General features: G+C 44.8%; 2 protein-coding genes across 2 annotated transcripts in view; one reads left to right on the top strand and one right to left on the bottom strand.

The window, feature by feature from the left end:
- The window catches only part of ERP44 (endoplasmic reticulum protein 44), a 64,899-nt gene extending 54,591 nt beyond the window's left edge, over positions 1–10,308 (bottom strand). The window contains exon 1 of the mRNA XM_056857305.1: positions 10,250–10,308. Within this exon, the coding sequence (XP_056713283.1) occupies positions 10,250–10,300 (51 nt within the window). The 5' untranslated portion in view covers positions 10,301–10,308. The remainder of the gene's footprint in view (positions 1–10,249) is intronic.
- A 433-nt stretch (positions 10,309–10,741) lies between these two features.
- INVS (inversin) overlaps positions 10,742–25,719 on the top strand; it is a 156,825-nt gene continuing 141,847 nt past the window's right edge. The window contains 2 exon segments of the mRNA XM_056857869.1: positions 10,742–10,761; positions 21,983–22,117. Of these exon segments, the coding sequence (XP_056713847.1) occupies positions 22,012–22,117 (106 nt within the window). The 5' untranslated portion in view covers positions 10,742–10,761; positions 21,983–22,011.

Genomic DNA, 25,719 nt, shown 5'->3' on the forward strand with positions numbered 1-25,719 from the left:
CATACTTGCTGAGCTGCCTTCACTAATTAATGGATCATTAGTAAGAAAGAACCCCTCGCTGCTTGCCCTGTGCACCACATACTGTCATAATTACCTTTGTAAAACAAACCACTTTTCTTTCACTCATTTAGCACAAAGTCCCACATGAATTAACCGAAAACCTTTATGCAGAAAAATACTTTTCAGATATTAGTTAGCAGTTGGAAACAGGAGAACATTTTAACCCATTATTCTCAGAGTAATTTTAGAATTAATCTACCAAGAACGATACAGATGGTGGTGGTGGAAAGGTACAGCTGACTTATGGTGACCCAAGATGAGCAGAGGTGGTTTGCCAGTGCCTGCCTCTGTGTAGCAGCCCTGGATTTCCTTGGTGTACTAACCCCAGATTGCCATCCAAGTACTAATTCTTGGTGTACCAACCCCGCTTAGCTTCTGAGGTCTGATGAGACTGGACTAGCCACAGTCATCCAGGTCAGGGTGAAATACAGAATACATTTAGAACAGAATTTAGAATATATGAAGTATGTAGATACACACCAGTAAGGTACTGGGCATTTTGGTGATTTGTTATAACCCAGTGGGTTGAATCCAGCAGTGATTTCCACTGACAGAAATTACCCCCTCTGTCCTACTACAGCCCCAAATGCTGCTCTTGAGGGATAGGGCACCCCCAGGAAGAAACCCCCCTAACCTGGATAGCCCATCAGATCTTGGAAGCTAAGCAGGGTCAGCCCTGGTTAGGACTTGGATGGGAGACCACCAGGGAGTCTAGGGTTGCATTGTAGAGGCAAGGAACAGCTAACCAGCCCTTAATATCTCTTGCCTTGAAAACTCCATGGGGTAGTCATAAGTCGACTGCCACTTGACAGCCAAAGAGGAAAATTAGGGACAAGTCAGATATCAGCAGAAGGAAGGAATTACAGAGACTCTCTCAGTCACATAGAATCAGCAGAAATCTACCATTGGATCTAGCCCCACATGTTCACACTAAAAAAACCCCAGGAAGCTATAATAAAGGAGGAACTGTAGTTTCCCAACATTCTTAACTCTAGATTTGAAACAACTCTGTGTTAGCAAAGGACACAGAGTATACAAAATCAGAGCGCCCTCCCCGCGGCCGCAGAGGGCCTCTCCCGGCCGGGAGAAGGCGGCGGGGGCGGCAGAGCGCCCTCCCTGCGGCCACAGAGGGCCTCCAGAGGCCTCTCCCGGCCGGGAGAAGGCGGCGGGGGCGGCGGAGCGCCCTCCCTGCGGCTGCAGGGGGGCTCTGGAGGCCGCTCCCGGCCTGGAAAAGATGGCGGTGGTAAGTTCCCCCCTCCCTCCTCCCTCCTCCTTCCCCCCTCTACCGTATTGACCCGCGTATAAGCCGAGGCCGGCTTTTTCAGCCCTTTTTTTGGGCTGAAAAACTCGGCTTATACGCGAGTATATACGGTATGTCATATCCGGCCCTCTGAACAAATGAGTTCGACACCCCTGATCTAGAGTATTCTGAATGACATATCTGCCCTTGACCCTTTCCAAGTCATTTTCAGGCCTGGCTTCAGGACTGAGGCAACTTTGATGGACATGATGGCCATTTATTTACATACATAGATCCAGTAACTACAGTAAGGGCCCACAGACTATCAGCAGCTTTTGACACAGCTAACCACATTACTTTATTATAATATCTAGAAGTCGAGATAGGAATTAGAGATAGAGCTTTACCATTTCTTACTAACCATATTCAAAGAGTCACTTTGGGAAATGTAGAAAAATCAGCATGGAATCTATCTTGTGGCGTTTCACAAGGCTCTATGTTATCTCCTGTATACTATAATGAACCCCTTATGGTTGCTTTGGGGTTGGATCTCATCAATATGCTGACGACAACTCAGCTCTACATTTCTTCATCTAGGTTGTTGGAGGCAGTGGCAGCTGTTCCCAGCCAGTGCCTGTCAGGTGTGGCCATGTGGCTGAGTCTGAACAAGCTGGATCTTGACAAGACTGGTAAGGCTTAAGTCATGCAAGGTATTCCTACTCTGGAACATTTTACTCTTCCTGGACACACCTGAAAATCACTATTCTACCAAAAAAAAACTTCAAAGAGAATATACAACGTGAAACTGCTGAATTAGAATGTACCAGAAACTTAAATACTACATGTCATCCTGACTTAAATTCAGTTTGAGTTTCTTGGTCATGACAATCTCTAATAGTTCTACAGGATCCAATTTTCGTAAATTTTAATTGGCTGAGCTGTTATCAACATTTTTCATCAGACTATAACCTTGTACCAATATCAATTAATTATCACTGAAACTATTTGCTTATCTGTTGGAACCTTTGACCCCTTTCAGCATCCAGTATATAGTTTTAAAGGGTAGTGGTGTTGGTGCAGAGTACAACAGGTAGATTCAAGCCCAACAGCACCTTAGAGATCAACAAGGTTGTTGGCTATAAGCTTAGGAAAGTCAAAGCTCCCTTCATCAGACACAAATTGGAATGGAGATCTGAGTCCTTATATCCCAGTCTGAAGGTGGAAACGGGTGCTGAAAGCTTCCAGTTTGGAGAAAAGCGTATTTAAAATGTCACATATAAACAAAAGGTATTTAATATGTCACATATAAACTACCCCTTTTCTCCAATTTTATGCACTTTACAATGTCCAACATTTGCAGGCTTTTAAGTGGGCGGTAGGTCCATGGAGTACAGCTGCATTTTTTTGTCATGTCCCCTGCCTCCCAATAAGAAAAAAAAAACACCAACAATTGAACAGCCAATTTTTAACCTAATATTTATTTAACCTTGAAGAAGGCTAGTGTTGAAAAAATAATTCTGGGCTCCCACCATCATCTCAACATCCACACACTTTTAAAGCAGATATTATGTTCTAAAGTGCAGTGAGCAGGAATAGACTGGAGACCTGGCTTTTGCTCTCTATTTTAAAGAACAAAGTCTTCAATCCCCTGGCTGGGATGCTCAGGTGAAGCCCCACCATGTCCCTATAAGAAAATAAGAGCCCTTTTTATATATATAAAAATGGCAATTAACTAATAAAGAAGATATCCAAGAAATTTTTGGTGGTTATTATACTGAACTCTACCAAGACAATGACACAGCTCAAACAGATTTGGAGTCTTATATACAATCTGCAAGTCTTAAGGAATTCACAGAAGAAGACCACAAAATTTTGAATCAGAAAGTTTCCATACAAGAGCTAATGGATGCCTTTGGAAAACTGAAACTTGACAAAGCACCAGGCCCAGATGGAATAACAGCAAGCTATTATAAAAAGATGGATAACATTTTGATTCCTCAACTACAAAAAGTTTTTAATGATTTACTCCAAGAAAGTAAAATTCTGGAAACATGGAAAGCAGCTCATATCTCTAATTCCAAAGGACGAACAAGAAAAGAGTTCTCCAAGGGCCTACAGACCAATATCTCTTTTGAATGTGGATTACAAAAATTTTGCTTTAATATTAACCGAAAGATTGAAGAGATGTATTGTGAAGATAATACACTCGGATCAGACCGGGTTTATTTCAAAAAGACAATGTTAGAGTGGTATTGGCAGCAATTAACTACATTAAGAAAAAGAAAAAGCAATGATGATATTCCTAAGTGCAGAGAACGCTTTTGATAACATCTTAAATTTTTCTTTTAAAAATACTGCAGCAAATAAACTGTGGAGGACAATTTCTGAAAGCGGTGAAGGCCATCTATACTACCCAAAGTGCAAGACTGCTGGGATGCTAACTGATCAACTAAAGATTAAAAAAAGGTACAAGACAGGGTTGTCCATTGTCACCATTATTATTCAACCTTTTTTGGAGATACTTGCTAACAAGATAAGATCGGATCCTGAAATAGAAGGCTTAAAATATTTTTACCATACTATACCACTATACCACACCGGCTTTTGGGGGATGGCTGCTGTTCAACAATAGCAAGCAGCTGGACCTGGGTGAATCAAGAAAGTTGTGTGGTAGCAAGTCATCCAGTGAATGTCATTGACCCTGAGGAGTCCTCCATCAAAGGCCAAAGCAACCCTGGAAAGGACCCTGCCCCCTCCCTCTACCTTTTACTGACAGAAACCACAGCTGGAAGATTGGCAATTCTGTTGTGGTTACCTAGCAATGGCCACTGAAAGCATTCATTTCTTAAAGATACAGTTGTTGCTTCTATCATTTTGTTCTTTTCTTTTTTAAACTCTGATGTGTTTTTTATTTTAATTTTTCTGCAAACCTGGGGCTTTTCCCAAGTTTGTAAAAACATCTGTCTTGTCTGTCCATGACCCCAGCCTCCAGATTTATGTATTCACAGATTTGGCCATTTTGAGAATTAGCTATATTGATGATATACATACAAATGAGATGGTGACAGGTTAGAATTCTGCTGTAGCCTTAGAAACATGTATTATCTCCCAAGAAGTGGTCCTGAGGTTTTTCATATGCATGAAACCTTAACCTCCTTTAGCTGCCATTAACAACTCTGGTTGGCCATAAGAAACCATGGTCTTTCTAACACGTCTAAAGGAACAAACTGTAAAGAGCCAGATATTGTTTAAGAAGTGAGCACAACATACCCAGGATGATGGTCAGATACTGGCTCTCCACTGACTACAGTAGTGATAGCAAACCTACCACAGGTCAAGTCCACAGTATGACAACATGATAGCAGCAGACAGATGTCTTTAAATCCTGGTACCCAAAGAGCTGCAAAGTATGTGTGTACAGCAGTAATGTAAGTTTTCTGGAAAAATTTAAATTGGAAAATTTTCCAGAAAAGTTTCCGATGTCCTAGAGTGTGATCTGATTTAGCATTTTAGTTTGACATAGTTAATAAATAAAATTTGAACCCCGTGTAAGATTTTATGTCCCAAAAAAAACACATACTCCAGTTGAAATATTTGATTAGGGAAAAAGTGTTATATTAAAACAAATTCAAAGCTTAATATGAACATTATTTTTACTGAAATAATTATTGTAAAACCTTTAAGACAAAATAGCACGAACTTCCTTTACATTGTTTACATTTAAGGAGGTCCCCAAAGGCACTAAAAGCCATCGACACACTAATTTTAGCACACCCAAGGAACAGTGCATGATAAACTGACATTCTTTTTCAACAAAATTTAACTGTCTTCCACAAAAGTCACTGGAGCTCCTCAGTTTCACTGTCACTCTCTGCAGAATTACCTGTTAGTTCTATACCCGTTTGGTGATTATAATATCCCTTCCATTATATGAAAGGGGACACACAAATAAGAATCTTAGATTTTGCTTTGACTTGACCCATATAGCCAGTTGAATACATAACTTGATTTTTATTTGGATTATTGTAAGTATTTGTAGTTCCTCCCTCCATTTACAAATAAAAAACATACATACAATTCTTCAAGATAATCACTCCAAAAAATAAGTTTGAAACTATCAGGCTTGCCTAACAATTTACTTGCAATCACATCTTTCGCTGTTCTTAATTTTATGATACCATCTTTAGAAATAGAAAACTTTCTGCAGAAAAATAAGGCACTGGGAGTTTTTCCATTCCTGAACATTTTCTATCCCCCCTCATCTCTAATGCGGAATTTCAATCTGAGAAAAAACAGACAGACTGCGCTGAACCCTCGTTTCGCCCTCTTCTTCCCCTCCTCTTACACCACTTTTCTTATAGTTGGACTTACCGCTGGTTGAAATCCTGGTTAGGTGAAAGCAGCAATGCACTGAGTGCATAGGGGTAGGAGTGGGAAAGAACGTGCCTACATTTTGGGGGAGGGGCATCTAATTGACATACAGAAGGTCCCAGGCTCAAGACCCCCATATTTAGAGCTTCATAGTTTCATCATCTGTCACCGAAGACCATTTTTGTTGCCAGCAAGTCACAGCTGACTTATGGTGACCCCATAGGGTTTTCAAGGCAAGAGACATTCAGAGAGGGTTTGCCATTGCCTACCTCTGCATCACACCCCTGGTATTCCTTGAAGGTTTCCCATCTAAATACTAGCCAGGGCTGACCGTGTGTGACTGACCCATGGTCACCCAGCAAGCTTCCAAGATGCGAGCAGGGATTTGAACCTGGGTTTCCCAGATCCTAGTCCAACACCTTAACTACTACACCACACTGGCTCTCTATTTAGGAGAGAAATATTAAGGTTTTTAAAGAATACCCCAGGCTATTAATACACCCCTAGCCATTTTTCATTTTGAATACCCTGAACAAAAAAAATTAGACCTTTTAGCAAACAGGCAGTACACACAGAATCCTTGGCAAATAGTGCAAGAGACAGTTTATATAAACATAATTAATTTTAGAAAAAGACAGCATTAATACCAGGAAGGGAAAATAGAATTATGTATTACATGACACTCAATGGGATCTTACAAGGTGGGAAGGATGTGAGCCAAGGTAATATCAGGCTGGAATCAATGATTCAGACAGACCCCTTTATACCTTTCTATTGTATATCTGGTAGGCCCATAAGTGGTGAGATTACAAGTACCTCAAGGCTGCAGACTGACAGGACCAATCAGGAGCACTGACAACGTATCCTTGGTTTAACAAAGTTTCTACATTAATCTCCTGTCTGAAGAGCACTGCACTTCAAGCTCACATGGTACCAATATAAAAATCAAAACATTACTCCATTGCATGTTTGTCATGCAGCTATTGTGGCCGTCCTTCCCACACTTAAGAAAATACACAGTTTTGATAAACAGGGCCATAGTTTATGCTAGACTAGAACAATTACCTATTTTTTCAGCTATATTTCACAGCTGAATCCTACTTGTTGGACTTTTACATACACAATACTGAAGGATTTGTATCTGTTCCTTTTTGTTGACTGAACAATTGAAATACACAGTTCCCTCGATAACTGGAATTTAGCTACGTAAGTACAGACATACATTTGTTAACAAATGAAGCATATATGTTAACATACTTCTGCCTTGGTAAGCACAAAAGTATACACATACTACTCTAGGTGTACAACCTTGATTTCAGCTTCCTTTAAATGTAAGTCAAAACACCAATTAGAACTACCTAGTTATTTCTGCCTCACTCAGTACTTAAATAAAACACTTGCAGATAAACACTTTCATGCTTCCTAATAAGCTTTTACATTTGCGATATACGGTAACCATATTATCTTTCAATGTACCTAGCACTGAACAACAGTGCCTAAGATGTCATTTTATTCTTGCACATGGACACAGCCTAAAATTTAATACTAGCACATATACACATGGTATGCATATTAAGGTAAATTTTATTTATTGCAGTTTTACCCCACTTTCCAACCCAAAATTGGCCCTTAAATCAGGTGGCAACATTTTAAAATGCAGCAGCAACTAAAATGAAATTTTAAAATGTGTTTAAGTGAATTTCTGATCGATATACAAGTGTTAATTTCCTCTGCTGTAAGTGCATAGAACTTCCTATAATAAGATTATTACAATCTTTCAGTTTCTTATTTCTGTTCTTTGCTTGGTTCATAAGCTCACCATTGCCTTTCTCTCCCTCCCCCCCCCCACTTTTTTCTCCATGCAACAACATAACCAAATCGATTTTTCAATTCAACCTCTTGAGTCACAGGTATTGCCTTCTTAAAGCACAGCCTGTGGCCATCAGATCCAGTATTCAGTCTTCAACAACACCCTGAAACTTCAGGTTCTGGAAAAATTACAAACCCTACAGAAAGCGGAGACTCAATATGACTTTCAACAAGACTCAAACACAGTATGCAACTGCTACTAATTCGTAACAAGCTGGATCCTACTAGCTTTTCCCCTAGCACAAGAGGGTGGAGAAGCCCTTTTGACCTTCCAAAAGGTGGTGCCAAGAATTATGGGGGTCAAAAAGGGACAAAAAAATTACAGGGACAAAAAGCCACACTGGCCACTGTTGCAGTGAAGGGAACTGTGAGGATCTCCTCTCCTTCCAGCCTTCTGCTGACACAAAAGCCCGGCCAAATGTTCTCTCTTTTAAAAAGATCTGGAGGCAATAAATCAAGCCTGTGAACAGGTGCCTGGTTGGCAGCCCGTGGCAAACAGGAACTCCCTCTGGGTAACCTGGCAGAAAAACGTTACCAAGTTGAGCTTGTCATCTTTGAGTCCAAAAGAGACTAACAAACTTGGCAGGTAGGTCAGCTCCAAGACTGCATAGACTGTAATATAGCCTGGCCCCATTTTACCTTGGTCTCTACCTCAAAAGATTTTGTTTTGTATTCCGAGGTAAGTACTGATAAGCCATATGGCTAAGCAATGAGCATTGAGGAATTTTGCTTCGCCTTGCCCTACCATGAAAACTTGGCAATTTAATCTGACACTATTTAATCACTTGGGCAGTTTGGGATGCCTGCAGCAATATTTTAATGCTTTACCTTTAATTCAGCAGGTATCCTTTATGCTCATAGGGATGGGGAAGCAAATCACACTTTCGGGTTAGGTAGACATACATCCCCCCCCTTTTTTTTTACAAGCATGATTATTATTACAAGTTTTTTGAATGACTTAGAAAAGTCAAATGCTTTGACTGGTCTTTAGCCTACTGCAAGAGAAGTTTCATGACTGCTACAGTATAGAGAGTTTACAGTTTTGCATCCAGGAACATACATACCTCTGTACTTGTTCATGAAGTATATAATTAGTCTGATTTTGCTTATTGGGGAAAAACACACATCACACCACTCTGAATTTGTATAGGATTTTCCATTCTAATGAACTTCAGGTTTTTTGTCATAGTGAAGTTATGATCCTAAACATCCTTGCCTGGAATCACATACTATTGGAATCAATAGAACTTAAATTCTCAACACACCTACTGCCAAAGGACAAAGCCCTAAGAACCTCCTTTTACAGAAAACCACACGTGTACTTTTTAAGGCGATTCTATTTCTCCCAATGAAACTAATCTGGGGACCACTGACTCACAACGTCTCCCTTTTTGTTATTATAGCTTGTAACTTAAGTCCTCCCTTCTTATTTCAAGGGGATCCACACTAGAATATTCCATCTCCACATAATCCTTTGTAAAGGAAGTGCCCAAGTTTTTCACCAAAAGAAACACCATGCAACTCTGCGTTTCCCCACAGCCCAATTTCCTCTTGTCTTAAAGACACAGCTACAAAGTCCATAAAAGAGACATAGGCAAAGACACAAGTCTCCATTTAGTTATAAAGGTCAGACAAGACTGACGTGGATATTGCGGGCAGACCTTCTTCCAGAAGTAGAACTCTGCAAGTTCCCTGCACCACACTCATGCCCAATTTTTCTGATGAGACCAAGCCTCTCCTTTCTGGCAGTTTCAAACACTTCTACACATGTACCCATGTGCCTTGCAGATGTAAGCAGAACCAGCCCCAAGATAAAAAGCACATCAAGTGTGCAACCCAGAACACAAAAAGGAACAGAACACAGCTGCTGTCAGCCACACCTTCCAAAAGAAGGAAATTGCAGATACCTAAAATGGTGATTTTTATTTGCATGTTCCATGTGCTGTTACTTTCTAGAATACTTCTATGTTGTTCAGATGGCATTGTAAGTTTCTCAGCATCACCTATAAAATTCACTCCAGAACATGGGATATAGCACTATTTGAACACATTCTTGAAGAGCTGAGAAGGCAAACCCACAATGGATATACATAAGCAAGCCTTCAGCCTGGAGACTGGAAGAAATTGGGTGGCAGGACTTGAAAAGGACCCAACTTGTGTCTTAATCCCATCTCCACCCTGCCGTAGTGGAAACTGCCCTAGGCAGGACGTGTCAGAAAGGTCCTGAGGGCCAGCCCTGCGACAAAGCGCGGCCCCCAAAGCCCTCAAAACACACATGCCTGAAAGCCTCAAAACACACATGCCTGAAAGCACAGCACGGCCACATACATATATATATATATACACGCATCTCCCCTCCACACGTCTCCCTCCAGGGTGGAGAGGGGGGCTGGAAGGAGAGGCTGAGCTTCTACCGCGAGGACGGGGCAGGGGGGCAAAGAGGGACCCCCTTCTCGAGGATGACCACCACCACCCCACCCCCCCGGCTATCGATTCCGGGTCCGAGCCACGGGCAGCCTATCAGGCTGAGCCACAACAGCAAGGCGGTCGCCACACCCGGCCCGCTTTCTGCCGCGCCGCCTCCCTCTCTCCGCCCCCCCCATTCCACCAGAGGGGCCCCCCAGCCAGCAAACGGAACCGCCCCCGCCACCTTTCTCCCCACAGCCCCCCTCAGGCGGGCCCCTCTTCTCCCCCTTCCCCTCCACTCACCAGCAGGAGGAGGAGGCGGCCCGGCTCGGGGAAGATGGCGGCGGCTCTCATGGCGGAGGTCTGCGGTGCTGAGGGAGGGAGGGCGGGCAGGGGGGCGGGCGGCGGCTTCCCGGTCTCCTCGCTCCGCCGGCCTCCGAGGAAACTGCGCCGCGGCGGGCAAATTCCACCGACAGGAGGGGGAGGAGCCCGACCTCGCTCGCACCCCGACCGCCCGCCCCCTGGCCGAGGCAGAGGCGCCCACTTCCGGGTTCCTGAGCGTGAGGCTGTCAGGGGGCATGCCGGGAAACGTAGTTTTTAATTGAAAGGGTTTTTTTTTTTCCTCTCGCCCCACGGTCAGACGAGCGACCCCTCCGGCCACAGGTGGAACAACAACCCAGCGCTGGCCGGGGAAAGCTGGCAAGTTTCTGGGACGGGACCAGAGGGGAAACTTCTGGAGTTCCCGTCATGCATCGGGGGAGAGGCGCCCTGGCCGTCCGAAGTGGGGCGACTGCGCGGGTTCGGAGGCGGCTGAGGTAAAGTAGGCGGAGGGGAGCGACGGGAGAGGGAACGGGGCAGGGCGTCGACTCCCTCTTTCTCCCCTCAGGACTCCCGCCGTCCTGTGGCGGCTGTCAGCGCCTGAAGCTTGTCTGCCTTCGTTGCATCCCTCCAAGGGACGTTTGGGTCTCTCTCCGGTGTGGGGCAGGCCACGATCTGGGGAGACCCCCCCCCCACTCTGCTGTGTGAAAAAGTCCCTGGCATGGGCGCCCTTGGGGACAAGGCGGACCCTCGGGTTACCAACTCTGGATTGGGAAATTCCTGGAGATTTGGAGATGGAGTTTGGTGAGGGAGCTTGACTGGGTATAACGCCATGTAGCCTTTCCTACAAAGCAGCCGTTTGCCCCAGGGGAACTGATTTCTGTGGCCTGGTGATCAGTTGGTATTCCAGGAAATCTCCAGGCCCCACCTGGAGGTTGGCAACCCTAACTGGCATACAGAATGGTTCACGGCTGTCTTTGCCATGTGCTGGGAAGATGGTGGGCTTTGGATCTGTGGACATTTTGGAAGGGTCCATGTCTTGCTTTGCGTGCAGCTGGTCCAAGATACGCTCCTTGGCATCCAGTGCAAAGGTCTTAGGTGATTTTGGGAGTGCTGGGCGGGTGGGGTTTGGGGAGGGGAGGGAGCTCAGCAGAGTATAATGCCATATAGCTCACCCTCTGAAGCTGTCATTTGCTTCAGGGGAACTGATCTCTGTCGTCTTATGACCAATTGTCATTCCAGGAGAACTCCAGGTCCCACCTGCAGGTTGGCAACCCTATGGAGTAGCTACCACAACTCTGAGTTAGGTTACGAAGATGAAGAATTATAAGCTACTTTGAGCCTCCGTTAGGAAGAAAAGTAGGACAGAGCCATTTAAATCAATCACCCTTCACTGCAACTTTGTAAGAGACTACCACAAAGCAGAATAGGGCCATAGATTTGGGGTTCCCAATGGTCACTGGCTGAAAGCTGCGGTTCGTTTATTTTCAGTTACCAGGATGGTGACAGCATTACTTCACCACATGTTATGTGTCTTAAAGGACAGCTACTGAGTTAGGGTTGCAAACTCTGGCCTGGGGGAATGTGGGGAGGGACTTCGCCTAGAATCTACGGTATACCATAGAGCCGTGTTGGCTAACCTATGGCACGCGTACTGCAGCCGGCACGCCGAGCCCTCTCTGTGGGCACACGCGACCTGTTGCGCTCTGCCTAGGGCTGTGCTGTGTTGCCATGGTGAGGGCGCTGAGGGCGGTGCTCCTTCTCCCCAAGCCCATGCTCCCCAAGCCTGCGCTGGCGCCCTCCCTCTCCTTGCACCCGGGGCAAGCCTCTCCCTCTCTCTCAGCTGAGCTGCAGCCGCAGCTCAGCTGTTTGTCTGGGCCCCGCCCGTCTTCAGTTTGGACCAGGAGGCTGTGGCCGAGCACCTTGCCTCGCCCCCCTCTCAGCTGAGCTGCAGCCACAGTTCAGCTGTTTGTTGGGGGCCCCACCCGTCTTCAGTTTGGGCGGGGGATGCTGTGGCCAAGCACTTTGCCACGCCCCCCTCTCAGCTGAGTTTGTTGGGGGGTCCGCCCGTCTTCAGTTTGTCTGGGGCCCCGCCCATCTAAAAAAGCATTTAGAAAAAAGCATTTGCAGACAATCCTACAAGCCATCAGGAAATCTACAAGGAATTTTCTAGCATTGTAGCAGCTGCAAAGGTGAATTTTAGTAACAGATGTTTACAGTTCCGTAAGATGGAGACAACCCTGTGTTTTCTTACTTCTCCAGATAAAGCCAAATTTGAAGAACTTGATCTTTCCTGCCTACACTGGTTAGGTTTAGGAAATCTGGAAATGGAGCTAATAGAATTTCAAGAAAGCTCTATCTGGAAAAATAAATTCTATGACCTGTGTGAAACACTTGAGAAGATAGAAGGGATTCCAAAGGACAGCACAGTTAGTTCTGAAAATGAAATCCATAAAGTGTGAAATTCTCTGCCAAATAATTTTAAGTCAATGAAAGCATTTGGGATTGCTTTCCTTACTTTGTTTGGATCATCTTATGCTTGTGAGCAGCTGTTTTCAGCTTTGAATTATATCAAATCTGACACCAAAAACAGGCTAACAGATGACCTGAGTGCTGCATGTGTGCTCTCAAAGTTACAAAGTAAAGGGTAGACAAATTATCAGCATGCACACAACACCAAAAATCACATTAATTGTTCAAAAAAATTGGCGATGTCCTCAAAGATGTCACAGAAATGGTGAATTACATCATGGCTCGTGCTCTGAATTGTCAACAGTTTCAAGCACTTCTTGAGGAGGTTCAAGCACAGTATAATTGTTTACTTATGTACAATAATGTCCGGTGGCTGAGCAGAGGACGAGTCCTGGAGAGATGCATGCCAAATGCAAACTTTTACAAACAACTTTTTATTGAAAGGTATCATTGAAAGCTCTGTTATTGTGTTTTTCTTTTAACACAAAATATGTGAATGTATGAGTTGGTTTTTCTAAACTAAAACCTCAGTATTCAGGTTAAATTGCTGTATTGGCACTTGGCGATAAATTAGTGGGTTTTGGGTTGCAGTTTGGGCACTCGGTCTCTAAAAGGTTCACCATCACTGCCATAGAGTTTGCCCTCTAAGGCTGCCCTTTTCTTCAGAGGAGCTGATCTCTGTCGGGAGATCAGCTGTAACTCTGGGAGAACTCCAGTCTCCACCTGGAGGTTGACAAACTTGTGCTTGAATTTATAAAACAGGAGTTTATTGGTTAGAAAAGAACTGGGTTGTGATTGGTTAAATAGGTAGCCCTGAAACCAGGTCCCAATTTAGAATCTTGAAGGCAGGGATGCCAGGCAGACAGTTAAACAGTCAGCCACCAAAGAAATTACAGTTAAGAAAAGTGCTAGCTGTTTTTTTATTTTATTTATTTATTTTTTCAAATTTATAACCCGCCCTCATCCCCAGCGAACCGGTCTCAGGGCTGGTAACAACAATTAAGAACATAAATATCCAATATACCTCCTTAAAACCGTAATAATTAAAACCATTAAAATCCTAATCAGATGGCCATAACTATACCTAGGTGCCACAGCAGATAAGTGTCAGCAGATCAGCCCCCCACAGATTTCAAGAGTGGGGGCGAGATGGGGAGGCCAGTAAAGATGGATCTTCTTCTTCTTGCGGCTGTCTTCAGTTATAGGCCTGGCGGAATAGCTCTGTTTTGCAGGCCCTGCGGAACTCCTTAAGATTCCTCGGGGCCCTGATGTTACCAGGAAGACTATTCTACCAGGCTGGGGCCAGGGCTGAAAAAGCCCTGGCCCTTGTTGAGGACGGCTGCACATTCTTTGGGCCAGGGACCACCAGTAAATTACTGTCAACAGATCGTAAGGCTCTCTGAGGGGCATACCAGGAGAGGCGGTCCCGCAGGTACGAAGGTCCCAAACCGTGTAAGGCTTTAAAGGTCAAAACCAGCACCTTGAACCTGATCCGATACTCCAGCTGGAGCCAGTGCAGTTGTTTTAACACTGGTGTTATATGATCCCGCGGCGAAGACCCCGTGAGGAGCCTTGCCGCAGTGTTTTGCACCAGCTGGAGCCTTTGGGTCAGTCTCAAGGGCAGCCCTAAGTTGAGTGAGTTACAGTAATCCAGTGTAGAGGTGACTGTCGCATGGATCACCGTGGCTAGGTCGGGGTGGGAGAGGTAAGGTGCCAGCTGCCGGGCCCGGCGGAGATGGAAAAAGGCCGCCTTGACCACGGCTGTGACCTGAGCCTCCATAGATAAGGAGGCTTCAAGGATCACACCCAGACTCTTGACGGCAGGTGCAGATGTTAATTGCACGCTGTCAAGAGTCGGGAGCCTGCACCCCGCCCCAAGGCCACCCCGGCCGAGCCAAAGGACCTCCGTCTTCAATGGATTTAATTTCAGTTGGCTTTTCTTCAACCATCCAGTCACGGTGTCCAAGCACCTGGCCAGTGTGTCCGGGGCGGAATCTGGATGGCCATTCATTAATAAAAAAAGCTGGGTGTCATCAGCGTACTGATGACCCCCAAGCCTGAAACTCCTGACAAGCTAGGCAAGAGGGTGCATAAAGATGTTGAACAGCATTGGGGGAGAGGCTTGCACCCTTCGGCACCCCACACACCAAAGGGTGCCGCTGTGACACCTGCTCCCCTAGCGCCACTCTTTGTCCCCGAACTTGGAGAAAAGAGTGAAACCATTGAAAGGCTACACCTCGGATTCCAAGGTCGGCGAGGCAGGGGTCTAGAAGATTGTAATTGACCATGTCAAAGGCTGCTGATAGATCTAAGAGTATCAGCAACCCCCACCCGCCTTGATTCAGCTGCCAACGGAGATCGTCTGTGCAGGCGACCAGAGCCGTCTCCATCCCATGGTCAGGGCGGAGGCCCGACTGGAATGGGTCCAACGCTGATGCTGCTCGGCGACTGCTCTCTCAACTACCTTGTCCAGGAACGAGAGATTCGAAACTGGGCAGTAGTTGGTAAGTTCCTTAGGATCTAACGAAGGCTTCTTCAAGAGCGGTCGTACCACGGCCTCCTTTAACCCCCCCGGGAAGGTCCCAGTACTTAGGGACAGATTAACAATCGCTCCCAGGGGAGCTCGTACCAGATCCAGACTGGCTTTCATCAGCCAGGACCGGCACGGGTCAAGAAGGCACGTGGTAGGCCTCACAGCTAGCAGGATCCTGTCAACATCGGCTGGTTCAAGCTGACTGAACAGGTCCAAAACTGGACCAGGAGACGGGCAAGGGGCCTCCAGCTCCCTTACTGTATCAAGGTTGGCAGGGAGGTCGTGGCAGCGACAAGACCTTATCCGCAAAAAAGCTCGCAAATGCCTCACAACTATGGGTCGAATTCGTAATTAAATTTGGCTGTCCCTCCGGGGACGTTAGAGACCTAATTATTCTAAATAATTGTGCCAGGCAAGAGCTAGTGGATGCGATTTCCACTACATCGTATTCTTTTTTAGCAGCTTTCACCGCCATCTCATAGGCTTTCATAAACATCCTATAAGATGTTCTTGCAGCCTCGTCGTGTGTTCAACGCCAAATTCGCTCTAGCCGTCTAAGCCTTCGCTTCACTACCTGGAGACCCTCAGTATACCAAGGGGCCCAGGTTCGGCGAGGGTGAAGAGGGCGTTTGGGTGCAATTTCATCAATGGCAGTGGAAAGTCGGCTATGCCAGTCATCCACTAGTACATCGAGAGAACCGCCAGGTGGGTCAGGATCCCGCAGAGCCTTCTGGAATCTAGTCAGATCCATGAGTCTCCGTGGGCGAGCATAAATCAGCTCTTCACCCAAACAAGGAAGAGGCAGGAAGTCAATCCGAGCCTTCAGGACAATGTGATCTGACCATGGAACTTCTTCTTTCAGCATCAGATCCAAACCTACCCCGGCCCCAAAGATAAGATCCAGCGTGTGGCCTGATTGGTGCATAGGACCCAAAACAACTTGGGAGAGCCCCAGTGCTGCCATGGATGACACCAGGTCTGAGACATGCGAAAAAGGGATGGCATCAGCATGAATGTTGAAATCCCCCAAAATTATCAGTCTGGGGAACTCCAAGGCCCAGCTACCCGCCACCTGTAGCAAGCTCGACAGGGTATCTGCTGGTGTGTTGGGCACCCGGTACACCAGCCAGATAGCCAAGCTCTCCTCAGCTTCTCACACCAGACCAACACATTCAATGCTGGGTATCTCCGGATTAGGAAGGGCCCTAAAGGAGAAAGACTCTCGGACGAACAACGCCACCCCTCCCCCCTGGCCCGTAGTCCGCGACTGATGGAGGACCAAGAAACCTGGGGGGAGGGGGAGTTGTTTTAGAGCGACAATGTCGCCCTCCCGCATCCAGGTGTCGGTCACGCAGGCCAGGTCCACACCCTGCCTTATAAAGTAGTCCTCCAGGGTGGCAATCTTATTGCAAACGGACCTGGCGTTGCGCAGAAGCAGTGTCGGAGATGGGTTTTTCCTAGCCCCCCTCCCGCCGTATCTCGAGATGGGACGCAGGTTAGAAGGGGTACGAGCATATCCATATCTCCTACTCCTTCTCTTGTACCACCTGCTCCCACTGCCATACCTCTTATACCCCCCAATGACTGGGATCCCTGGCCCCACACTGGCCTCCCACATCAGATCTTATCTCAGCTGCTTCACTCACCGTTACAGCAGCACCGTAAACTTACCTAACCCAATCTCCAAACAACAGCAATATATCAAACGACAACAATAAAATAACCAGCCCACGACCCTAATAACAATTAAGCTATTGTGTGTGTATAAAGTGCCATCAAGTCGCAGATGACTTATGGCGACCCCTTTTGGGGGTTTTCATGGCAAGAGACTAACAGAGGTGGTTTGCCAGTGCCTTCCTCTGCACAGCAACCCTGGTATTCCTTGGTGGTCTCCCATCCAAATACTAACCAGGGCTGACCCTGCTTAACTTCTGAGATCTGAAAAAGGAAGTAGTTGTTCTTTGAACTTGAATTTCTCATTAAGTTTAAGTGAAGCTGATATCTCCAAAGGTGCAGTTAGCTTTGAGTGGTTGAAGTGGAAAAGGGAGGTCTTCAGGCTCAACCTCATGTGGGTGACCATTTGAAATTGTTTTGCCTCAAATGCCAAAACATCTTTGATCACTCCTGGCTTGAGAACATCAAGGCTCAGAAAGGATTTGAATCCAGATCTTTGCTAGCCAAGTCTATAGAGCCAGCATGGTGTAGTGGTTAAGCGCGGTGGTTTGGAGCGGTGGACTCTGATCTGGAGAACTGGGTTTGGCTCCCCACTTCTCCACATGAACTGGTGAACTGAATTTGTTTCACCACTCCTACACAGGAAGCCAGCTGGGTGACCTTGGGCTAGTCACAGCTCTCTTAGAGTTCTCTCAGCCCCATCTACCTCCCAAGGTGTCTGTTTTGGGGAGGGGAGGGGAAGCTGATTGTAAGCCGGTTTGATTCTTCCTTAAGTGGTAGAGAAAGTCGGCATATAAAAACCAACTCTTCTTCTACTTGTACTACTACTTCTACTACTACACGCAATGACGCCATGTTATGCCTAGTGAGTGAATACTGCTGGTGTGTGGTGGAAACATGACAGCTTGTTCTTGAGTTAGACGTATGTTTCAGGGTACACACGTATCCATAGAACAATATGGTGGAACTTTCCTTTCTCAGTCCTCCAAAATTTCCAAATCCTTTCTTCTCCCCAGAACGTTTTATGAATACTGTGTACTTAATAGCAGCTTATTCCTTGGTGTCTGCCTGAATGGAGACCGAAGAGACGTTTTCAGTTTCCAGATAGATTTTGGATCTTGTCTTTTAAAAACTGAAGTCCCCTGGGGTGACTTTTTGCTCTCTCAGGCAAGGGAATCTAAATGGAGATAAAAATACATTAAATATTGGACATTTTCCTATGTTTTAATGGCATCTAAAAGCCTACCCCAGGTAGCCCCACTGTTTCAGCATTGGGGCAAGACAAAATAACCGTAGACTGTCTAGGTTCCTGGACTTCCAGCATTGCAGTCCTAAGCATACATACTTGGAAATCCCATTTGCATCTGTGGGACTAACGTCTGAGTAAAACAGGACTGAGTTGTAAGAAACCCCAAAAGAAACAACGATGTTGTCTAGGATTTATCAGTAACATCCCTCATCTGCGCATGTTTCACCAAATCTTTGCAGTTATACTGTGAATTAAGGTGTGTTCCCGCCATGTTTTTCTCCCTAGTTACACAGAGTTGATATAGAGAGAAGATTTTTTTTGGTGGGGGGGAGTTTGAGAAACATGTGCAGCATAAATGCGTGTCCTGTCAATTTAAAACTTTTCACCCTCGGAGATACAGTAGCGGTGGAAATTTACAGCTGCTGCATTCCTGTTCTTTTTCTTCGTCTACAACACACTGCCCTATTTTAGCAAAGGCCCTGCTTTAGCTAAAGTTAGTTGTGCTTCTCACTGAAACTAATGGAATAAGATAGACATGACTAACTCTGGATTATGGACTATATAACAGGGCCTGGGATTGAATTAGGAATACTGCTTAATCCGTAAATTTTAAACAAGGCAGCGTTTATTTCTTTATTTGGAAAATGTACAGGTTACAAGGAGATCACACTTACACAAACCACAGATAACTTGGAACATATATTTTTCTTTGGTATCTGAAGGAATTCTTTTTTAAATTTGCAGTGTGCAGTCAATGTTACGATCAACCTGAAAATGACAATATATTTTATCTCCCTTTTTACTTCCTCCAAGTTTTTGATTTCTAGGCTGAGTTCTTAACAGTCGCACTGTAAAGTGTCATAGTGACATTGAAATAGGTTCAGGCGAACAGTAGATGAATGCTTCTGGCATCATGGTCTTCAAAGCATGAGGCTTAATAGGCATTTGGAACCCAAATATTAGAAAAACTTTATGGAACCAGGGAACAGATCTGCCCACATCAGAGTAATGTAAAAAGTGTTTTTCCCTCATGCTGCGTTGAATGATTAGGGTGGGTTGCCAGCCTCCAGGTAGTGGCTGGAGATCTGGAGAAAATGGCTGCTTTGGAGGGAGGACTCTGTGGCGTCACACCCCATTGAAGTCCCTTATCTCCTCAAATCCTGCCCTCCTCAGGTTCCACCCCCAAAAAAGTCTTCAGGTATTTCCCAACCCGGAGCTGCATGATGGTGATGAGGGGATTTTTGCTTCTAAGTCCCCCACTCCCAAACCGTAGGGACTCAGAAACATATCATTTCCTTTATTTGTGGATACATCTGGTTCCACTACTAGGTACACTGGGCTCTGTGAGGTTCTTTCTTTTCTTTTTTTAGTTACACCTGAGAAAGTTGCAAAATTTATTTCCTACTCGGTTGTCTCTTATGGCTGCCCTAACCTTTTCCCTCTTAGTCTTCTGTATGCTCTTTTAAAGGAAAATTGGGAACTGCACAGTGATATGACTGTAATTTGTACTAATACATGCTTTCCTACAACACACCTGTGCATTTTCCATGTGCATGTGCACGTACATTCAGAATCCAACACAGCATGGGAGAAAATCCTTAGAACTGAGAATTTGAGCTCTCGAATGCAGAGAAGTGTTATATTCAAGCTTCACAAACAAGAGGCTGTGAATAGCTTACATCTTTTGGAGGAGGGAGAAGGTATTCTTATTTTATATGATTGCTGTAACCCGCCTTCAGTCCAGAAGAAGAGTTGGGTACAAATACTTTAATAAATTAATATTTTAATTAATAAATATTTACTAGATACAAAATAAATACTGTAAATACATTTTAATAAATAGAAAATAAATCATTAACTCCAACAAAATTTTATTTGAAATGAGGGAGTTAAAAAAGAAGAGAGAGAAAATGCACAGTATACAGACTGTATTAGATTCTGGAACAATGAGGAAGTCTGCCCTTAAAGAAATAATAATCCTTCTACTACATATTTCATCCACCACAATAAAGGGAAGAAAATAGTACAGTCATAGGCATGTGGAGAGTTATTTCTTTCACTGCTGATTTGTCTCTTTCTACTGGTAGGCCACAAACTGGACTCAAGAAGTCAGGCAATTGGTGCAGACAGCTAAAGGCTCTTTTTCTCGAAGGTTGAGAGGCTTCTCTTGCCTCAAGAGACACAGAATGACCTATGATAGAAGGCTCTCTCTGGGCTTTAGAGGAGTCTGCCTGCTCACTTTTGACATTGTTGTTAGTCACTTTTTACATTGGGCAATGTAATGTATTGGGTAATGTAATATAGAGAGCCAGCGTGGTGTAGTGGTTAAGAGTGGTGAACTCCAATCTGGAGAACCAGGTTCAATTCCCAAGTCCCACATGCAGCCTGCTGGGTGACCTTGAGCCAGTCACAGTTCTCTCAGAACTCTCTCAGCCCACAGGAGGCAGCCAATGGCAAACCACCTCCGAACATCTCTTCCCTTGAAAACCCTACAGTGTTGCCATATGTCAGCTGTGACTTGATGGCCCTTTCCACCACCACCAATGTAATATTGCTTTTGCATGACTTGAATTTTTGAACTGTGCAAATATTGTCAAGGGCTTTCACGGTCAGAGTTCATCGGTTCCTATAGGTTATCCGGGCTGTGAGACCGTGGTCTTGGTATTTTCTTTCCTGACGTTTCGCCAGCAGCTGTGACAGGAATCTTCAGAAGAATAACACTAAAGGACAGTGTCTCTCAGTGTCAAGTGTGTTGGAACCCTTCTGACTATATATATTACTCTTCCAACACACTTGACACTGAGAGACACTGTCCTTCAGTGTTACTCCTCTGAAGATCCCTGCCACAGCTGCTGGCGAAACGTCAGGAAAGAAAATACCAAGACCATGGTCACGCAGCCTGGATAACCTACAAGAACCGATGTACAAATATTCTTTTGAAACTGCATTCTCCCCACCCCCCCACCCCTGCTGGGACTGCTCATTTTGGTCTGGTTGCACATTTAAAAAGCCTTGCCTGTATATTGCCTTTCTGATTCTAATTGAGCATTTCTCAGACTTTCTTATTTTCCACTTTAGGTCTGTTATTTAATCACAGAATACACACTTTTGTTTGTTCATGAATGAGATTTATTTTCAACTTTCTCTCTGCCTCTCTTTTTGCTGTATCCATTCTGAGCTGAATCTTTATTAATGCTGATCTATGATCTGCCACGTTTGCTTGACAGAGTCTTTAAGTCTTTTCATCATTTTATCTTCTTCTGACCACAAAACTGTCTCCCACAGCTCTATCCTTCCCACTGCAATATATCACCATGTGGAAGCATATTTTTGAATCAGCGGTTTGTCTCATCACTGAATTCCTTGCCTCTTATCTCTTCCCACAAACCCTGAATTTACATGTAATGCTTCCTGTTCCTGTTGAGCTAACATCTTCAGTACAATCATTTAAATAATATCCAATTATGTATAAAGAAAGGGAAATAAAAGTCCACTAGCATTACAATCAGAGCAGTAATTCTTGATTGTCATCTACCTTTGAGATAGTCCCCTCATTGTGTAAAGTTTATCTAGAAGACTGGCTTTTTAAACTTGAACATTTAAAAAGACAATGCAATCCTAAGTAGAGTAAATGGGCTTGTCAGGGTGTAACTGCTTAGAATTGCACAGTTCATATAATGAAAATCTGATAAGAACTGCTACATTAATACAAAATCCAACTTCAAGTGAGTCAAACTGTTCCTTTCTTTCTGGGAAAAGTGGTGTTCTAATTATGAATATATTTTCACAGGGCTATTCTGTGAACTCTTGAAGAAGAGTATGAATGTTTCTGAGACCGGGTTGTTCAGCGGTTCCTCACTAGCATCTCAGGTTCATGCTGCTGCTGTTAACGGACACAAGAGTACTCTTCTAAAGCAAATAGCAGGTAAAAAAATGTTCCTTTTGGGGATGCATCCAATATTGTCTTTCCTTTCTTGTGTTTGCACTCCTGTCTAACTGTCCTTGTTTGACTTTCAGGATCGGAGAACTGGTTTTATAACAGGAAAAATAGGGTTGGCTTTGTTTTGCTGAGTATATTATTATATGGCCATGATATTGTTTGTGGCTTCCTAAAGGCACCTGGTTGGCCACTGTGTGAACAGACTGCTGGATTTGATGGGCCTTGGTCTGATCCAACAGGGCCTTCTTATGTTCTTATATTAGTTGAATAGTTAACAGCCCATTCCTCAGCCTTGCAGCGGCAGGGGATGGCGTGGTTGAGACGCTGCTGCTGTGCCTCCAAAGAGGTTTCAAAAATGGGTGGGAAAGCACCATTGGAAACAGTGATGCTGCACCAAGAAAAACCTGGCACAGCAAAGCTAATGCTGGAGGGGGCATTCCCGGGCTGGAGTGGCTTAGGAAGTGGACTACAGTCAGCTGTGCCCCTGGGAATGCCCCCCCCCCCCAATGCTGGTGCCGCATTTCTCTTCCGAGAGTTAGGACCCAGAGAGGCTGTGATGTCATAAGAACATAAGAAAGGGCCTGCTGGATCAGACCAAGGCCCATCAAGTCCACCAGTCTGTTCACACAGTGGCCAACCAGGTGCCTCTAGGAAGCCACAAACAAGACGATTGCAGCAGCACCATCCTTCCTGCGTTCCACCACACCCAAAATAATAGGCATGCTCCTCTGATACTAGAGAGAATAGGTATGCAGCATGACTAGTATCCATTCTAATAGCCATGAATACCCCTCTCCTCCATGAATATCTCCACTCCCCTCTTAAAGCCCTCCAGGCTGGCAGCCATCACCACATCCTGGGGCAGGGAGTTCCACAATTTAACTATGCGTTGTGTGAAAAAATACTTCCTTTTATCTGTTTTGAATCTCTCGCCCTCCAGCTTTAGCAGATGACCCCGTGTTCTAGTATTACGGGAGAGGGAGAAAAACTTCTCCCTGTCCACTCTCTCCAAACCATGCATAATTTTATAGACCTCTATCATGTCTCCCCTTAGCCGCCTTCTTTCCAAGCTGAACAGCCCTAAGCGTCCTAACCGCTCCCCATAGGACAGTTGCTCTAGTCCCCTAATCATTTTGGTTGCTCTTTTCTGCACCTTCTCAAACTCTGTAATATCCTTTTTTAGGTGTGGTGACCAGAACTGTACACAGTATTCCAAGTGTGGTCTCACCATAGATTTGTACAAGGGCAGTATGATATCAGCAGTTTTATTTTCTGTTCCTCATCTAATTATGGCCAGCATAGAATTTGCCTTTTTTACAGCAGCCGCACACTGGGTTGACATCTTCCTTGAGCTATCCACTACCACCCCAAGATCACTTTCGTGGTCTGTCGCTGCCAGCACAGATCCCATCAGTGTTTATGTGTTGGGATTTTTTGCCCCAATATGCATCACATATGCATCATTCCCCAATCTAAAATTGGGGAAGTCTGCCCAAACCAGGCGCAGACATTACACCCTAAGATCCCTTTCTTGCTCTGTCGCTGCCAGCACAGATCCCATCGGTGTATATGTGAAGTTGGGATTTTTTTGCCCCAATATGCATCACTTTACACTTGCTCACATTGATTCTCATTTGCCATTTTAATGCTCATTCTTCCAGTTTGTAGAGATCCTTTTGGAGCTCTTCACAGTCCGATTTTGTTTTAACCACCCTAAATAATTTGGTGTCATCTGCAAACTTGGCTACTTCGCTGTTCACCCCCAACTCCAGGTCACTGATGAACAGGTTGAAAAGCACCGGTCCCAAAACAGATCCCTGAGGGACCCCACTGCTCACATCCCTCCATTGTGAGAACTGACCATTGATTCCTACTCTCTGTTTCCTATTTTTCAGCCAGCTCTCAATCCATAAGAGGACTTGTCCTCTTATCCCATGACTATGAAGTTTGCTTAGCAGTCTTTGGTGGGGAACTTTGTCAAAAACCTTTTGGAAATCCAAATACACAATGTCCACAGGCTCATTCCTGTCCACATGCTTATTGACACTTTAAAAAAACTCTAATAGATTAGTGAGACATGACCTACCTTTACAGAAGCCAAGTTGGGTTTTGTTCAGCAGGCCTTGCCTTTCTATATGCTTGACTATTCTATCTTTAATAATGCTTTCCATTAATTTACCTGGAACAGACATTATTTCCTGGGTCCCCCCTAGAACCTTTTTTATAAATGGGTGTTACATTGGCCATTCTCCAGTTCGCTGGTACAGAGGCTGATCGAAGGGACATGTTACATATCTTTGTTAGGAGTTCAGCAATTTCCCATTTGAGTTCTTAAAGAACTCTAGGATGAATACCGTGCCACGTTTTTTGGTGGCGTAGCCTCGCTTTTTTCCATGGGGCATTTCCCCCCTTTTTTCCTTTTTTTATTTAAAAAAATGCATGTTTTGTAATTTTAAATAATTTTAAATAAATAAGATACCTAACTCTCTGGGACAGTATCTAATGCAGTGTTGTGTCTCTAATGTGTGTGTGAGAGAGAATATTTATGTATATGAGGAAGTTGGGCTGATTCACATCAAGTAATCTCTGTTCCATATTGATCAAATATGTAAATGTTTTCTGCATGCTTAATTTCTTCACTATATAAGCCATATGTGATTTCCACTTTAGTCCGGCTTTGCTTCCTCCAGTGATCGGACTCTGCATGTAACATGAGACCTCTGTCATGTTCAACTGATTTGCAGTGTCATGAGCCACACCAAGTCATCACAGATAAGCTGTATTGCTTGTAGCAAGAGCGAGACAGGCTATGCTCCCTGCTCCTTCCTCCCCTTGTGCACTGACTGTATCAAGATTGACCACTTCCTTGTATAAAGAGAACTGTAATTCATTGCAGTCGGGCTCTTCAGCAAAACTGCAGTTTGCTTCTTGCCAGTTTAATCCTAGACAAAGAAAGACATCACAGTTTGTTAAGGCGCCTGAGTAAGATGTCATGAGAAATGTGCTTAGTTGTAACAGAAGGAAGTCTTCAATCTCAGTGCAGCATTTGAAGGAAAGAAACTTCCGAGGCTTGTTCCTAGACCAAAGAAACCATGGTTTACTTGGTCGTCTAAATGTAGCCTCTGTCTCAGCTTTAACTTTCTCCTCTTCAGAGCTAGATAGAGATAGGCTGTGATGTGGTTTAGACATCACAGAAGAGTAGCCATGCTGAATCTGACCATGTAGTCCAGCATCCTGTTTCCAAAAGAGGCCAGGCAGATGCTCAAGGAAGTTAACAAGTGGTCCTCACAGACAACAGCTCTTGCTTGCTGACTGCTCCCTACCATCTGACAGCCAGAGGCGTTCTGCCTCTGAACCAGTAAGTCCCATGGGGGGCTGTCATGATGAACAGCCAAAGATGGACCTATCCTCCATAATTCTGCCCAACTCCCTTTCAAATCCATCTAAACTAGGGTCGCCAACCTCCAGGTAGGGCCTGGAGATCTCCCAGAATTACTGTTGATCTCCAGAGTACCCTACTGAGGTCAGTGCCCTCCTAAAGCCTGCCTCCTAAGACTCCACCCCAAATCTCCAGGGATTTCCCAAGC

The sequence above is a fragment of the Euleptes europaea genome, chromosome 11 (genome assembly GCF_029931775.1).
Source record: "Euleptes europaea isolate rEulEur1 chromosome 11, rEulEur1.hap1, whole genome shotgun sequence".
Taxonomy (NCBI): domain Eukaryota; kingdom Metazoa; phylum Chordata; class Lepidosauria; order Squamata; family Sphaerodactylidae; genus Euleptes; species Euleptes europaea.